This window comes from Antennarius striatus, chromosome 3 (genome assembly GCF_040054535.1).
Source record: "Antennarius striatus isolate MH-2024 chromosome 3, ASM4005453v1, whole genome shotgun sequence".
NCBI lineage: Eukaryota > Metazoa > Chordata > Actinopteri > Lophiiformes > Antennariidae > Antennarius > Antennarius striatus.
In genome coordinates, this window is record NC_090778.1 from 29,337,533 (window position 1) to 29,353,656 (window position 16,124).

The 16,124-nt window shown below is 53.2% G+C and overlaps 2 protein-coding genes across 2 annotated transcripts; both read right to left on the reverse strand.

The window, feature by feature from the left end:
- Positions 1–654: 654 nt before the first annotated feature.
- npc1l1 (NPC1-like 1) lies at positions 655–13,901 on the reverse strand. Its single transcript, XM_068311142.1, has 22 exons — positions 13,797–13,901; positions 11,378–12,046; positions 10,091–10,252; positions 9,064–9,978; positions 8,688–8,981; positions 8,375–8,598; positions 8,202–8,302; positions 7,953–8,125; positions 6,752–6,880; positions 6,044–6,226; positions 5,858–5,972; positions 5,514–5,779; positions 5,341–5,430; positions 5,075–5,265; positions 3,104–3,231; positions 2,897–3,014; positions 2,758–2,813; positions 2,358–2,508; positions 1,791–2,022; positions 1,598–1,711; positions 1,365–1,527; positions 655–1,226 (listed from the first exon to the last, which is right to left on the reverse strand). The coding sequence occupies exons 2-22, from the start codon at positions 11,417–11,419 to the stop codon at positions 997–999; spliced, it is 4,077 nt and encodes a 1,358-aa protein (XP_068167243.1). The 5' UTR covers positions 11,420–12,046; positions 13,797–13,901; the 3' UTR covers positions 655–996.
- Positions 13,902–14,434: 533 nt separating this feature from the next.
- Positions 14,435–16,101, reverse strand: nono (non-POU domain containing, octamer-binding). The gene has a single exon (XM_068311147.1). The coding sequence runs from the start codon at positions 15,951–15,953 to the stop codon at positions 14,631–14,633; it is 1,323 nt and encodes a 440-aa protein (XP_068167248.1). The 5' UTR covers positions 15,954–16,101; the 3' UTR covers positions 14,435–14,630.
- Positions 16,102–16,124: the final 23 nt, after the last annotated feature.

Sequence of the window (16,124 nt, forward strand, 5' to 3'; positions counted from 1 at the left end):
TTTTGGTCAGACGGTTGGCGTTAAAAATTTTTTTATGGCCAGTCAGTCCGTCTAAAAAAATTTTTTTTTGGTCGGTAGGTCTTAAAAAATGTATTTTGGTTGGTCTGTCCATTTAAAAACATATTCATTTTTGTTGGTCGGTCGGTCCTAAAAATTTTTTTTTTTCGATTGGTCAAAAAAAATGTTTTTTTAACTTTTGAATGGTCTGTGTAAAGAAATTGTTTTTGGTCAGTTTGTCAGTCTACAAAAATAATTTTTTGTAGTTGGTTGGTTGGTTTAAATAAAATATTTTTTTTCAGTTTGTCTAAAAAAATTTTTGGGTCGGTCGGTTAAAGTTAGGGTTGGAGTTAGGTTAGGGTTATCAATCTCGTCTCCATTTAGAACTTTATTCCCAACTGTATCTTTTCCATATTTTAACATTTGAACATACTTTTCTCTTTGCAGACATGATTTGTTATATAGAATTATTTGTGTTGAAATGATGGACTTTTGTTCTTGAGGAGTCATAGTATAAAAGTTCTAACTGACGTTATTTATTAGTAATGTCCCTCACGCTCTGCCGTAGTTTCTCCTTCTTCCTCCTGTCGACTCCCCAGGAGGTTCATCCACACAGAATTTGTCCCGACTCGTCACAAATCTTCACGAACACGGAGCGAATGGAAAAGTGAATAATTTTATTCATAAAAACATGAACATGTCGGCTTCCATTTGCTTTTATTTCCTGAAATAAATAAAGAACCCCCCCGTTTCCAGGCGGTTAGAATCAAAGGTTTCAACAGGAGGGGGCGTGTCGATCCTTCCTTTAATCACTGACCAGTGAAATGTTCACACGTATAAAATAATCACACAGAGCGTCGGTCTGAGATCCACACGACGCCGCGCCCTCATTGGGTCGTCGCTCGGCGCCGCGGCGTCCGTCCCCGTTAGCGGTTCTGCTTGAGGTACGTAGTTCATGATCCAGAGGTATTTACCCAGAAGCCCATCCGGCGCCGCCGCTCAGAGCCGCTCCAGAACCTCCTTCGTGGCCTCCGGCGGGTTTCCAGTGGCCTTTGAGGGGGCGGCAGCCCCCGTGGAGGTTCTGGTGAGGGCGGGGCCCGGAGGGGCGTCGCCCTCGTAGCTCAGGTTGTCGTAGACGTGCTTCAGGTACTTCCTCCTCTCCAGCTCCTGCAGGGCGGCGCCCTTCTCCTGCTGGAGCTGCAGCAACACGGCTTTGTTCACGCCGGGCCCTGATTGGACGACAGGCAGTGCCATGTTACAGCCGCTAACGTGGCTAATGTGGCTAATGTAGCTATCACGGCTAATGCATCTAACATGACTACCGCGGTTAGCACAGCTAGCGCGGCTAGCGTGGCTGGCGTACGCACCGAAGTAGCTGAGCAGCACGGGCAGGAAGACGAGGCCGTGGGCGACGCCCAGCAGCGTGATGACCAGGTTGAGGCGGAAGAAGAAGATCTGGATGAGCTGCGCTTTGGCGAACGCCAGCACCAGGATGCCGGGCAGGTTGGTCATGGCGACGCCGGCGAACACCTGCGGACGAGCAGCGGCGTGTCAGCGGGGGGGCGTGTCAGCGGGGGGTGTTGCCGCCTCAGGTACTCACCGCGCTGCCCATGTTGGCCGTGGCCTCGGCCGCCCGCTCCACACGCGTGGCCTTGGTGCTGAGGGCGAAGGAGCGCGTCATGTGGGACACGAACTCCACTGAGATGCCCACCGCCTGCAGGGGGCGCCACAACCACCTCGGGTTAGTGGGGGGTTTCCTGAGGCCACGCCTCTCCGAGGGCGGCGGTTCTTACCGTGACCAGGTTGATGAGGGCCACCGCGTTGTAATGGATGCCCCACAGGGTCATGACCCCCACCGTATCCACGACGATCATGATGATGGTCAGCAGGTTGAGGAGCCCCGAGCGAAGGTCCAGCCCCAGCAGGAGGCAGCAGACCAGGAAGGTGGGCAACAGGCAGAGAGACACCCCGAACAGCCCCTCGGGCACGATGCTCAGGTACTGCTCGTAGAACACGTTCGTCACCCTGGAGACGGGTGAGAGGAGACGGGTGAGAGGAGACGGGTGAGAGGAGACGGGTGAGAGGAGACGGGTGAGAGGAGACGGGTGAGAGGAGACGGGTGAGAGGAGATGGGTGAGAGGAGACGGGTGAGAGGAGACGGGTGAGAGGAGACGGGTGAGAGGAGACGGGTGAGAGGAGACGGGTGAGAGGAGACGGGTGAGAGGAGACGGGTGAGAGGAGACGGGTGAGAGGAGACGGGTGAGAGGAGACGGGTGAGAGGAGACGGGTGAGAGGAGACGGGTGAGAAGAACGGGGTGAGAGGATCTTTGGGGTCAGGGGTAGGACATGTCAGTACTTACGTGTATGGAAAGACCTCGAAGTCGGGCGAGGTGCCCGGTATTTGCCTCATGCCCAGGGTGATGTTGTGGGCGAGCTCTCGGGCCTTCAGCAGGGCGTTGGTGAACTCCTGGGAGTTGGTCAGGGGGGTGTGGTAGGCCATGAAGCGGGAGGCTGGAACCCAAAGCAGACCGTTAGTCTCCCAGGTGACGCCCCCTGAGGGCGGCTTCAGGGCGACCTTTGTCGCCCCGGTGACGCCCCCTGAGGGCGGCTTCAGGGCAACCTTTGTCGCCCCGGTGACGCCCCCTGAGGGCGGCTTCAGGGCGACCTTTGTCGCCCCGGTGACGCCCCCTGAGGGCGGCTTCAGGGCAACCTTTGTCGCCCCGGTGACGCCCCCTGAGGGCGGCTTCAGGGCAACCTTACCTATAATCTCTCCGCTCTCGTCCATCACCACCGCCTTGTCGTAGGCGCCCAGACCGCTGAGGACAGAGGGACAGGTGAGCAGGTGTTCAGTCTACAGACCTACCGTAGGTCACCCGATGGGTCACCCGGTGGGACTCACCCTTTGGGGCACTTCAGGTCGGGTCTGTTGCCCAGGAAGTGGGGCAAGAAGCGGTTGAACTGCCTGACGCTGGGCCTGAGGGACAGGGGCATGCACTTGGCCTTACAGATGTCAGCCTCTGGGGGGGCAGAGAGCAGACCAGGGGTCAGTGGGACCTCCCACAGGGGGGCAGGGAGGTATGGGGGGGTTCTCAGAGCTGGGGCCAACCTTCACTTGCAGGGCAGAACTTCCCGATGTCGGGGTATTTGGTGTAGAGGCGACAGCAGTCGGAGCCGGGATTCAGCCAGTCGATGAAGTCGTCCACCCACGAGTTGGCCGGGATAGAGATGTAGGACCTGGGGGGGGGGGGCGTCAGTGGAGGGGCGGAGCGTCACAGAACACGTTCAGTGGCCCCCCCCACCAGGCCATCAGGGGGGCACAGAGCGTTTGGGTTTTTGTTATTTTATTTCTCATGACCCCCCACCCCTTCCTCTGGGGGGGGGGTCATGTAACATCAGAGATCGTCTCAGCTCCTTTTGGAAACAAATCCTACCTGTATTTTCTCAGTAACCCCCCCCCAACAGAAACGCTGATCTGTTTATGAGCAGAACCTTATGTCCGTTAGATAACAACAGATAAGACGGCCCATAATCCTTCACTCCAGGAAGCAACGTGTGCTCGTTCTGAAGTCATGTCACGGTGGTCACGGGTAATAATCCCGTGTACTCGACCCCAGATGGGTTCAGTCATTCTTTAGTTCATTTATTCTCCTCTTTATTCCAGACTCAGTCTCTAGTCCAGTCCTCTTTCTAGGCTTTATTCTAGTTTTATTCTGGTCTCTTCTGACGTCTTCTTTCTATTATTTTTGAAGTTTTTACTTTAGCCTTTTTCTCATCTTTTTCTAGTCTTTTTTTCTTCATTCTATTCTTTTTTTCAAATATTTTTGTCTTTTTCTAATCTTTATCGTAGTATTTTTTTCTGAAGACTAATCTTTATTTTTGTCTCTGTTCTAGTCTTCTTTTTTGTCTAGTTTTCATTCTATTCTTTTTAGTCTTTATTTCAGTCTTTTTTCAGTGTCTTTTAGCCTTTGTTCAGTCTTTGTTGTAGTTTTATTCTAGTCTTTTTAGTCTTTAATTTAGTCTTTTTCTCTAGTCCTTATTGTAGTCTTTTTCTAGTCATTATTCCGGTCATTTTAGGTTTCATTCTAGTCTAGTCTTTTTTCCTAGTTTTTTTATGTCGGAAATTTTATGCTAGTTTTTATTCTAGTCCTTATTCTAGTATTTCCTCTAGTCTTTTTAAAGTCTTTTTTAGTCTTTGTTCTCTTGTCTTGATTCTAGTCTTTATTTTGGCATTTATTCTAATCTTTATTCAAGTCGTTTTTCTATTCTTTTTATTCTGTATTCTAGTCTTAATTCTAGTCATTATTGTAGTCTGTTTTGCAATTTATGTAGTCTTTCGGTATCTTTTTGTAGTCTCTTTTAGTCTTTATTTTTGTCTTTATTATAGTCTATATTTTAATCCTTATTCTAGTCTTTATTCCAATCTTCATTCTTGTCTTTTTTATAGTCTTTTCAGTCTAAATTTTAGTATTTATTCCAGTCTTGATTCTTGTTTTTCCAATCTTTATTCTAGTCTTTTTCTTATTCTAGCTTTTGTTCTCATTTTTTTCTAGTCTTTGTAATATTTATTTTATTCTTTATTCTAGTCTTTAGTCTAATGTGTTTTCTGGTCTATTTAGTCTTATTCTAGTCCATTTAATTTTTCTACCGGTGTTTATTGTAGTCTTTATTCCAGTTGTGAATCTAGTTTTTCAGTGTTTATTCCAGTCTTTTTGATAGTCTTTATTCTAATGTTTATTCTCGTCATTATTCTAATCTTTATTTTAATATTTATCCTAGTCTTTTTCTAGTCTTCTAGTCTCGTTTCGTGTCCTAACTCTGCTCCTTGTCCTCGCGGTCCAGCCAGACGCCGTCCGTCGGGGGGGCTGATAGCAGGATGTTTGGGGTGTTTGCTTTCTCTGCCTGGCACAATCAGCCAGAGATGTCCGTTATCTGATAAGAGCTGTTGGTCATTAACCGATCTGATTGGCTGATGACTAGTATGTAAGAGGTTGCTAGATGATAGCAGCCGGTTCAAGGATCTGTCAGTGAAAAACACGTATTTGAAGGACAACGCAGAAAAGCGAGGCGACAGACTCACCTTTCGGGGTAGTCGGTGGCGTACTGGATCTTCTGGGTCAGAGAGAACTGGTCGCAGCCCACGCTGGAGCAGACGGCGTTCATGCCCTCCTTGGTGGTGAAGTTGAACCCCCGTTTCGTCACAAAATAAATGGGAACGCCGACCTCGAAGTATTTGTACAGATACTGGAAATACTCCAGCATGTAGGAGCCCTGGGGCAGAAACACGGGCTTCAGGTTCTCTGAATACCTGGGTGTGAGGGCGTGTCAGCGGCGGCGCGTCCTCACCTGAGGCATCGCCAGCTCCTGGTCCAGACCCACGGTCACGTGGAACATGAGGAACAGAGACCCGGAGAGCATGAAGATGAAGACCAGCATCTGGGGACAGAATGAGTGGAGCAGGTGTGAACGGGGTCAGCGGGGCCAGGAGGTCATTGGGGACTCGACGGGACCACGTTTACCACGATGACCCTGGTGTAGCGGTTCAGGAGGACCGGGGCGTAGTACTTCCTCATGAGGGGCAGCAGGAAGCCGTCGTTGGGTTTGTTGGGGTGTTGGGGGGTAACGGTGATGCAGCAGAGCAGCTCGCAGCGGCCGCCGTCCTGACGCCGTACGTCCAGAGACAGCAGCGCCACGAAGGCCGTCATCTGGAGCACAAAGTCCATCAGCACGGCCAGGGCGGCGTACAGGGCGAAGGTCTTCACCGCGGGCATCGTGGACAGGGCCCCTGCAGGACAAACAGACGCTGGTGAGGGTCTGGCCCACGTGGGACCGTCCCACCGGGCGTTGGGTCAACAGGTCCTACCCAGAAAGAAGCACACCGACTCAGACAGACTGCAGAGGAGCATGCTGGGAGCCACGTTTCCAAGGACACGACCAATCTGCTCCTCCCTCTTTTCGCCCGGCCGCCGTACATCTCTCTGCAAGGACATGCGTGTCCATGTCGTCACTACGACAACCATCTACACGTCGTCGGCACGGCGACACTCACCTGGTACTCCAGAACAAAGATGAAGATGTTGTCAGCACCGACGGCGAGGACCAGGAAGGGCACGACCTGGAGAATGACCAGCGAGGACGGGACGCCAATCCAGGAGTAGAAGCCCATGGAGGCCAGGACAGAGCAACCCACCACCAGGATCCCCCCCAGACCCACCAGAAACTTGGAGTCCACCTGCAGGGATCATAACTCAGGTGTTCAACTCGGTGACCCTGGCGTGTATCTCCTGAACGGCCCATAAACCCGTGTGCTGAGAGATAAGCTCTATGCCGATCACACGGCTCCTATCACGCCTGTGATACGTGTTGTGGGACCAGCCTGGGGGCCTCTCACGTCCTGACGCAGCTAGCATTAGCATGCTACCAATCTGTGAGGCTGCGCCGTGACACAGCTGTGCTAAGAGCTCCAGTCTCACGGATGAGCTGAGCGAGAATCTCCATTCACCAATCAGAAATGAACGACGAGTCATCCTCTGAGAACCGTGAACGACAGCAACCTGTCAAGCGGCGAGGGGGTTAGGGTTAGGGTCATGGTCAGGACTAGGGTTAGGTTTAGGGTTAGCATTGGGGGTCAGGTTAGGGAGGAGGTTCAAGCGGTGGGGGGGTAGAGTTGGGGGTTGAGGCTGTGGTCAGGGCTAGGGCTGGACCTCAGCTGAATACTGTTCAGTACTGAAGGTGAACGTCCTTCTCTGGGTCTTACCAGGATGCGTCGCCATGACGAGTACTCCCCCAGAGCCACGGCGATGTAAACAAAGATGACAGCGTAGCTGATCATGAAGATGGGGATGTCCTCTGCTGTCGTCCGGTTGATCTCATCCTCCAGAGACCTCTGGGGACAGAGGGGTTAGGTTAGGGTTAGTTAGGGTTAGGTTAGGGTTAGTTAGGGGTTAGGTTATGGTTAGTTAGGGGTTAGGTTAGGGTTAGTTAGGGGTTAGGTTAGGGTTAGTTAGGGGTTAGGGTTAGTTAGGGTTAGGTTATGGTTAGTTAGGGGTTAGGTTATGGTTAGTTAGGGGTTAGGTTAGGGTTAGTTAGGGGTTAGGTTAGGGTTAGTTAGGGGTTAGGTTGGGGGTTAGGTTAGGGGTTAGGGTTAGTTAGGGTTAGGTTAGGGTTAGTTAGGGGTTAGGGTTAGTTAGGGTTAGGTTATGGTTAGTTAGGGGTTAGGGTTAGTTAGGGTTAGGTTAGGGTTAGTTAGGGGTTAGGGTTAGTTAGGGTTAGTTAGGGGTTAGGTTAGGGTTAGTTAGGGGTTAGGTTAGGGTTAGTTAGGGGTTAGGTTGGGGGTTAGGTTAGGGGTTAGGGTTAGTTAGGGTTAGGTTAGGGTTAGTTAGGGGTTAGGGTTAGTTAGGGTTAGGTTATGGTTAGTTAGGGGTTAGGGTTAGTTAGGGTTAGGTTAGGGTTAGTTAGGGGTTAGGTTAGGGTTAGTTAGGGGTTAGGTTAGGGTTAGTTAGGGGTTAGGTTAGGGTTAGTTAGGGGTTAGGTTAGGGTTAGTTAGGGGTTAGGTTAGGGTAAGGGGTTAGGTTAGGGTTAGTTAGGTTTAGGTTAGGGTTAGGGTAAGTTAGTGTTACAGTTAGGGTTGGTTAGGGTTAGGTTAGGGTTAGTTAGGGGTTAGGTTAGGGTTAATTAGGGGTTAGGTTAGGGTAAGGGGTTAGGTTAGGGTTAGTTAGGTTTAGGTTAGGGTTAGGGTTAGTTAGTGTTACAGTTAGGGTTGGTTAGGGTTAGGTTAGGGTTAGGTTAGGGTTAGCGTTAGGGTTTAAGGGTAAGGGTTAGATTAGGGTTAGTTCGTGGTAAATTAGGGGTTAGGGTTATTTAGAGTTAAATTAGGGCTAGGGTTAGTTAGGGTTAGGGTTAGTTAGGGTTAGGGTTAGTTGGCAGAGAGACGACACAGTCTGGAGAGTCGACTTCACCTCTGCCATGTACGCAAATGTGAAGTTGCTGGAACGATTTCTCTGGTAGTCCTGGACAATTTTCAGGAACTCTCTCTCCCACTGCATCGCCACCTTAAACTTGGTGCTGCCGCGAGGATAATTGTTGAGAGAGAAGGTCAGGATCAGGGCTTCGGCATTGGTGTAGTCTTCATCTGGGGAACGCACAACACGGAACGGTCACTTCTGTTTGTCACGTTTCACATATTTGATGCGAGGACAGTCACTCACTCTCGTAGCCCCCCACCGCCAAAAAGGGGAAGACCGGAGCGCCGTAATCGGCCATGCAGCTCATTCCCAAATCGGTGATGTCCTTGAAGGACAGGGGAGAACTTGAGAGAGAAGGAGGTTTTACATCAGTGGGTTTCACAGCTTCACTCATTCTGAGGCGGCTCAGTTCTTACTTGAAGCAGTAGATCAGATGGTCCCTCCAGTCCACCTCCTTGGTCACCCCCAACTCTGTCATGTTCACCTTATCGTTGATGTTCTTCAGGCTGTTCTGGAAGTACTGGGGCAAACTGTTGACGGCACAGTCCACCAGGGAGGAGTTGGACGGGTTCAGGGGGGCGAAGCACACGTCCTTCAGACTCGCCATCCGGCTCAGATCCTCTGACCAGAACTCAATGGCCTGAATTGGTAGAGAAGAGGTATTATTTTGTCATGGAGGGAACTTTTGCAAACAGTTTCCATGTTCAGCTGTGACTCTGGGATGTGTACCTGAATTTGTTTCTGGAGCTCCAGCAGCTCAATGATGAGATCTTTGGATACGATTCCACTAAAGTTCTGCAGTCCAAACAACAAGGAGTCATAAACTTGGCCTTTCCTGCCGGGTGCCGTCAGAATCAGCTGGTTCGTCCTGAAGAAAGGGTCAAAGTGCGTGTCGTGGAATTCTTTCTCCTGGCGGGCGCGGCTGTTGGGAGCAGACCAGAGCTCCACCGGGTCGGTGGTGAGCTCAATGGACTTGAGGCCAGCGGAGAAAACAGCTACGACCACAGCCGACAACAGGAGGACCTGGAAGTGAGATAAAATATCAACAGAGAAATCTTCTACCGTTTGTTTGTGAGGTGTTCCTGAGACGTATGGAGGAACCAACCGTGAGCGGGTAAGTAGCCATAACAGTTCCCCAAATCTGAAACCTGGATTTCAAGAACGCTTGAGCGGCCAGGCTGTTCCTGTCGGCACACGTCACCTCCGATGGGTCGACCACCTGCTGGGTCACGTCGTTACTGTTCTGGTCTTTGCCTTTGACGGTTCTCTTTCCTTTCTCTTCGTCCCTTCTCCGCTGAGACCTCACCGCGTAAGTAATGGACAGGTAGGAAACGAACGCAAGCGTCAGGACACAGAGTAAGATGATCGAGACGATGAGGAAGCCATCTGCACCCAGCAGTCTGAAGGGGCCGGGGGGGGGTGCAGGCTGGGGTATCTTTGGGCACGACTCCTTGCAGTCCTGGCAGGAACAGGCGCCTCGCCCAGACGGCGTCTTCTCGTTGCACCTCAACGCGCGCCCGCCGTAGGGAACCACGCCTTCCGGGAGTCCATCCGTATCGCCCTCCTCCACCAAGTTGAAGTCGATGTCCAGTGGAGCTAGGCCATTACTGGAGTCTCCCTGGAAGTCGTACCAGCGCTGCGGGGTGCACAGCTTGGCACCGTACCGACCACACATGGTTGCGATTGCGTACCCCCCTGTAGCTGGAATCCGAACATTTTTACAAGACTGGAAGGCAGCATCTGCAAAACTGGTGCTGAGGAAGGCCTGGTAGGCCACCACCGCCTCCTTTGTGCTGTTGTCAAAGGCGGTGATGTTCATGATCTTTGTGACGTTTACTGTCTGACTCTGGTTGGGGCTGCAGGTGTTGATGCAGTGCAGGTGGGCAAAGTTCTCAGCACAGGAGGGGCAGCGGAGAAGAACGGCCTTGGACAACTTGAGACTCTTGTCCAGCGACTTCAGCTGTCGGATGGAGCAGCAGGCGAAGGTGTTGCCCTCTCCACGGTCCAGCATTGGGCACACCTGGAGAAGAACAGGTGCAAACATGAGCTCACTTCCTGTAGGGTGTGTACACAGATAGACCTGCTCTAACATTTGAATCAGTCCTGCTCCATGTGGGTGGGGGGCTACAGACCTGTTTGAATTGCCTGTAGTGGGCCCCCGTGATGGCCAGAGCAGGGGTGTAGTTATAACAGGGGACGATGGGGTCAATGAGGGTGTCCTCCAGCAGCGGGTTGTACCCACACTCCTCGTAGAAGGTGCAGTAGCCAGCCTCATGCTGGGCCTCCGACAGCACCTGTGGGAGGAGTCACCATTCAGTTAGTCCGTCTGCAGGTGAGGAAGAGGAGGGCGTGTTGCTGCGTGATGATAGGCTACCCACGAAGAACATTAAAACCCAAACCCTTAACCCTAAAACCATGGAGACGAGTTCAGGTGGGTTATTCTGTCGCAGCGTTTGACCCGAACACCAGATGACCCAGATCTGATCCAACATGAGGATTACATGGAAAATACTTCAGGAGTTGATGTAGAGCTGGAGAGTCCAGATCTGATCCTGGTAATCCAGTATGGACCCCCATCCCCAGTAACCATGACAACCATTCACACCTGGGTTCAGCTCACCGGAGGGTGGGCGGGACAACGACCCACTTATGAAGAGGAATGATTCCTAATGAGAATCATTCTGTTGGTGGTTTGGGTCGACAGGAGGATCAGGATCTGGACTCTACGGGTTAGTCAGAACCTCCAACAGGATCAGGATCTGGACTCTACCAGTCAGTCAGAACCTCTAACAGGATCAGGATCTAGACTTTACTGGTCAGAACTGAAGAAGAGTTGTCTGAGAGGAGAAACATCTTCACCCAACCTGAAGCAGGTCCACTTGACGCTTGTTGGTCCAGCTGGACCTGGATGACTCAGGACCTCCCCAAACGTTTTTACACTGGTAATGTGTCCAGTTACTGGTTGGTGTTCCTGAGGGTGATCTCAGGTTCCGTGTTGTTCTTTGTGGGGCACTCAGCTCATATCTTTCTTAGTAACCCAACGGTTATCTGGTTTGGTCTTTTAGTGAGACAGAATCCATGAACTTGTCCAGAACCTGGACAGACGTTATTGTTACCGACGCTCTAAGAACCCAGCGTCAAGAACAAACTGGTGCGACCGTTCAGGAACGCAGAGAACCTCAGAAACATTTCAAGCTGTGTATTCATGGGTGACATCATGACAGACGATCATTTCTGTTTTACCTTCACATTTTTACTAAAAACTTTTTGTTGATGACCTCATTCTGTTCGTACAAACGTCTACAAATATTCTAGCGAGTAAAGAAACATGTTTAGTGTTTCCTGTTCAGGCGAAGGGTGGATACACGCAGTACAACCGACAACCGATGTTGGACAGGAGACTCGGGGGAAGGACTCACCACGCAGGTCAGCAGGGCGATGAGGGCCGAGACGTGGAACATGGTTCCTTACGGGCTCCTCACAGGTTCCTCAGGTAGAACAAAGGCGTGTGAATCACTGCTGTCCACCGCGGACACGCATCAGATGAACAGGAGCTGAGTCCGAGGCGTCCTATCCGTCCCGTCAGTCCGTCTAACAGGCGTCAGGGTGGGGGGGGGCAGGACATGCTGAGCGTCACCCCTTTGGTGATGTCACATCTTTCTTATCTGGTGTGATGTGACGGCTGGCCAATCGCAGCCACGGACGATCAATTCCTCTGTCTGATAATTAACAAAGACGGATTCTGATTGGGTGTCAGGCGACATGACGGCCAGGTGGAGAACCCGAACGAAGAACCGCACCCAGTTCATCAATGAGTCGTACATCATCTAAATATAGATAGCGATGGGCTGGAGGCAGGGGGGTCTGTGTTCGACGTCCTCTGGTTCCCCTGGAGGCTCCGGAACCCTCTGGACCACCGGGGGCCCATCCGTCTGTTATCAAACAAGGTCGTCAGGACGACACCAGTCACTTCCCCCATCACATCCTGCCATCAGATCAGCTGTGTCATTAATGCTCTTATCACGTGTCAAGGCCACGGCCAGATTAAGCCCTCAGTCAAGGCTGTCAGGGCGAAGGTGGAGAAACACCTGAGCCGGAGACAAGAACAGGCAGATATGATGGGTGTCACTGATAAGGGCCCAGCTGACGCCCTGGGAACCCCCCCCCCCCCCCAAAAGCTGTGGTGTTGATCAGAGCGACAACAGCTGGAACTAAACCAGCTGTCGTACAGCTACGCTAACTGTTGCACAGCTATGCTAGCTGTGTTAGAGGAGGAATACAGGCTACCCTAACCCCCTTAACCCTACCCCTAACCCCCCTAACCCTACCCCCCTACCCCTAACCCCTCTAACCCTACCCCTAACCCCCCTAACCCTACCCCTGTACCCCTACCCCTCTAACCCTAACCCCCCTAATTCTACCCCCTTAACCCTACCCCTCTACCCCTAACCCCCTAACCCTACCCCTCTACCCCTACCCCTCCTAATTCTACCCCCTTAACCCTACCCCTCTACCCCTAACCCCCCTAATTCTACCCCCTTAACCCTACCCCTCTACCCCTAACCCCCCTAACCCCCCTAACCCTACCCCTCTACCCCTAACCCCTCTAACCCTACCCCTCTACCCCTAACCCCTCTAACCCTACCCCTCTACCCCTAACCCCTCTAACCCTACCCCTAACCCACCAAACCCTACCCCTCTACCCCTAACCCCCCTAACCCTACCCCTCTACCCCTAACCCTACCCCTCTACCCCTAACCCCTCTACCCCCTCTAACCCTACCCCTCTACCCCTAACCCCTCTAACCCTACCCCTCTACCCCTAACCCCTCTAACCCTACCCCTCTACCCCTAACCCCTCTAACCCTACCCCTAACCCACCTAACCCTACCCCTCTACCCCTACCCCACTAACCCTAACCCCCTAGCCCTCTAACCCTACCTTTCTAACCCTACCCCTCTACCCCTAACCCCCCTACCCCTCTAACCCTAACCCCTCTAACCCTATCTATCTAACCCTAACCCCCTAACCTTACCCCTCTAACTCTACCCCCCTACCTCTCTAACCTCAACCCCCTAATCCTAACCCCTCTAACCTCTCTCTAACCCTACCCCTCTAACCCTACCCCCCTACCCTGTTATGAGTTCTGTACATCAGACATTGGACGACATCTACAGGCCGTTAAAACTAAGAGCTCCTTATTTTCTAACAGCTCCTGTTTGAACTGGAGCTGATCAATAACATTTTTAATTATTAATATTTAATTATTAACATTCAGCTTCATAAACAGCTGATGACTGAATTCTTCTCATATTGATTTAAATTCAGGGAATTTAAAGTCGGTGATTGGACTGAACTCATGCTGGTTAAAGACTGACGATCGATGAGTCGTGGAGGGGGAGGAGCTTCCACCGGAGCTGGGCAGGTCCTCCTCAGAGACCATTCTGATTGGTCTTCCAGATAAACATCTTCATGGCGTATTCTGATGGAACCGCTGATGTCGGCTGGTTGGGCCCCGAGGTGACGGGGGGGTGGGCCTCAGGGGGGCGCTGTCAGATCCTCACAGGGTTATCAGATCAACCCCCACGAGCCAATCACCTCCTGAGTCCACCTGCCCTAACACTGACCCTAACCTTTGACCCTAACCCTGAGCTGGTCTGACTTCCCGTCCAGGTTCTGAATCGCAGCCCAAACTGAGTTCATGTCCCCAGAGTTTGTTTCCCTCCTGACACTCATCAATATTAACGATCAATAGAACTATTGGACAACATCAATAGTAATAATCAATAGTAATAATCAATACTTGAACTGTTCCAGGAGGGTCGTTTGTTTTACGGACCTGGACACAGCTGCCTCCTCCTCCTTCAGGTCAGAGGTCATCCCTCTATCACCACGTCATCAGGGTTGCTGTGGCAACAAAGACATACATCAGTGGAAACATTTAAACACGACCCTGATCAATCAGACCTGATCGATCAGGTCTGATTGATCAGACCTGATCACAATACTGATCTCTGATTGACACCCTGAGATGTTCTGAATGACTCAGCTTCTCCTTTGGACTGCTGTCAACAGAACCTGTGGCTCCGCCCCTGGCGCCTGTCAACAGAACCTGTGTCTCTGCTGGCAGGTGGCTCCGCCCCCGGCGCCGCGTCAGATGGCGTCTTCCTGCAGGGACGGCTCCTCTCCGCCTGGATGGAAGCTGACTTGGGGACATCCTGGTGGGCGGAGTGTGAGCGTCTAGTCGTAAACAGGAAACACTCCATGGTGGTGAGACACGCGTGTGCTGGGGGCGTGGCTTAGCGTTCAGGAGGTGCTGGTGATGAAACCTGAGCTCCAAACACACCTGAGAATTACAACCAGCTGATCAATAAACCACTCCCTGATTCTAAACCGTTACCATGTGAGGTCACAGGTCAGCAATGACATCATCACAACCCGCCCACTGCGCTCAGAACAGACCAATCAGCAGACGGCCAGGATTGAGGAATTTATTCCAGGTAAATCAACAAAAGGAGGACACGTTAATCCCTACGAGAATACATTTAGAAAAAACTCAACATAGCTCATGTGGGGGGTGGGGGTCTATGGGGGGGGCTAATAAACAGAACTAATCAGGTATAAAAACATGCAGCGGGTCAAACTACAGAAGTGAGGGTTCAGTCAGACGGACTCAGAAGCGGCGCTGCTGTTTGGGTCCGTAGTCGCCGGGCCCCGGGAGGCCCCTGGGGAACCCCCCCTGGCCCCCCGGCATGTTGCTGTTGTTTCCCGCCCCCGCCATCATGGGGGAGCTGTCGGGGGCCAGGCCGGCGGCCCCCGAGGGCCCGGCGCCGCCTGCCAGCGAGTTCCTGTTCATCATGCCGTGGGCCCCCAGGTGCATCCGCAGCTCCTGCTCGCGGCCCTCGGGGAAGCCCCCCCGGAAGCCCTCCTGCTGCCGCTTCATCATCTCCTCGCCGCGCAGCCTCAGCTCCTCCTCGCGCCGCCGCCGCTCCTCCTCCTGCCGCAGCTCCGCCTGCTTCCTCTTCTGCACCTCCTGGTTGCGGCGCTCCTCCATCCGCCGCAGCTCCTCCTGCCGCCGCAGGAGGTCCTGCCGCATCAGCATCACCTGGTGCTCATGGCGCCCCGCCTCCATCTCCGCCTCCAGCTTCTCCTGCGCCTCCTTCATGTTGTGCTCCACCATGTCGTACTGCTGCTTCTCCATCTCCATCAGGGCCTTCCAGCGCATGGCGTACTCGTACTCGAAGGAGCCCGGCTGGGCGAAGCGTGGGGGCTGCTCCCGCTCCTTGTGGTACTGCTGGTTCTTGGTGATCAGCTTCTCCGACAGCCCCTCCTCCTCGTCCAGCTGCTCCATGGGCTCCACGGTGATGGGTCGCGGGAAGGCCGTCAGCAGGTAGGCGCCGTCGCTGCACTTGTCCAGCGCCTTCCGGGCGGCCGGCTTGGACGTGAACTCCACGATGCCCTTCCCGGTGGGCCGCCCCCGGTCGTCCACGATCACCACGGCCCGCTCGATCTGGCCGAACACGGCGAAGGCCTCCTCCAGCAGCTCGTTGGACACGAACTCCGGCAGGTTCTTGACCGCCAGGGCGGCGCCGTGGGTGGCGAACCTCACCCGGATGGGCCGGCCCCGGAACGGGGTGTCGTCCAGCTCGGCCCGGGCGATCTCCGCGATGATGCGCGTCTCCAGGCGGATGAAGCCGAAGCCCCGCTCCTTGTTGACGAAGATCTCGCTGGCCTTGCCGTACTTGGCGAACAGCTTGTCCAGGTCGTCCTCCGTGACGCCGGTGGGCAGGTTCCCCACGAACAGGCGGCTCCGCTGGGTGAACGTCTTCTCCCCGGGCTTCCGGAAGCTCTGCAGGTCCAGCGTCAGGGCCTCGTTCGGGTGGCTCGGCTCGCCGGGCTCCGGCTGCTGGCCGTTGGTGCTGCCGCCCCCGGGCTTCCGGTGCTCTCCGGGGCGCGGGGGCCCGTGGTTCTGCGGCGGGGCTCGGCTGCCTTGCATGTCGGGACGGAACTGAAGCCGCTGGGGGAACCGAACCGTGGAGCGGGGGCTCACAAAGAGACGCTAAGATGGCGAGGATGCGCGCTATTGTGACGCTTTGTGACGTCGATTGAGTGCGACGCGTCCGACGTCAGATATAAGCGACGGCGCGGGACACAAAAAACGACTGGA

Coding starts and splice junctions, on each gene's coding strand:
- nono (XM_068311147.1), bottom strand. CDS start 15,953: ATGCAAGGCAGCCGAGCCCCGCCGCAGAACCACGGGCCCCCGCGCCCC.
- npc1l1 (XM_068311142.1), bottom strand. CDS start 11,419: ATGTTCCACGTCTCGGCCCTCATCGCCCTGCTGACCTGCGTG. Junction 5,780..5,857: donor GTCGGTGTGCTTCTTTCTGG/GTAGGACCTGTT, acceptor TTTGTCCTGCAG/GGGCCCTGTCCACGATGCCC. Junction 1,528..1,597: donor CGGCCAACATGGGCAGCGCG/GTGAGTACCTGA, acceptor GCTCGTCCGCAG/GTGTTCGCCGGCGTCGCCAT.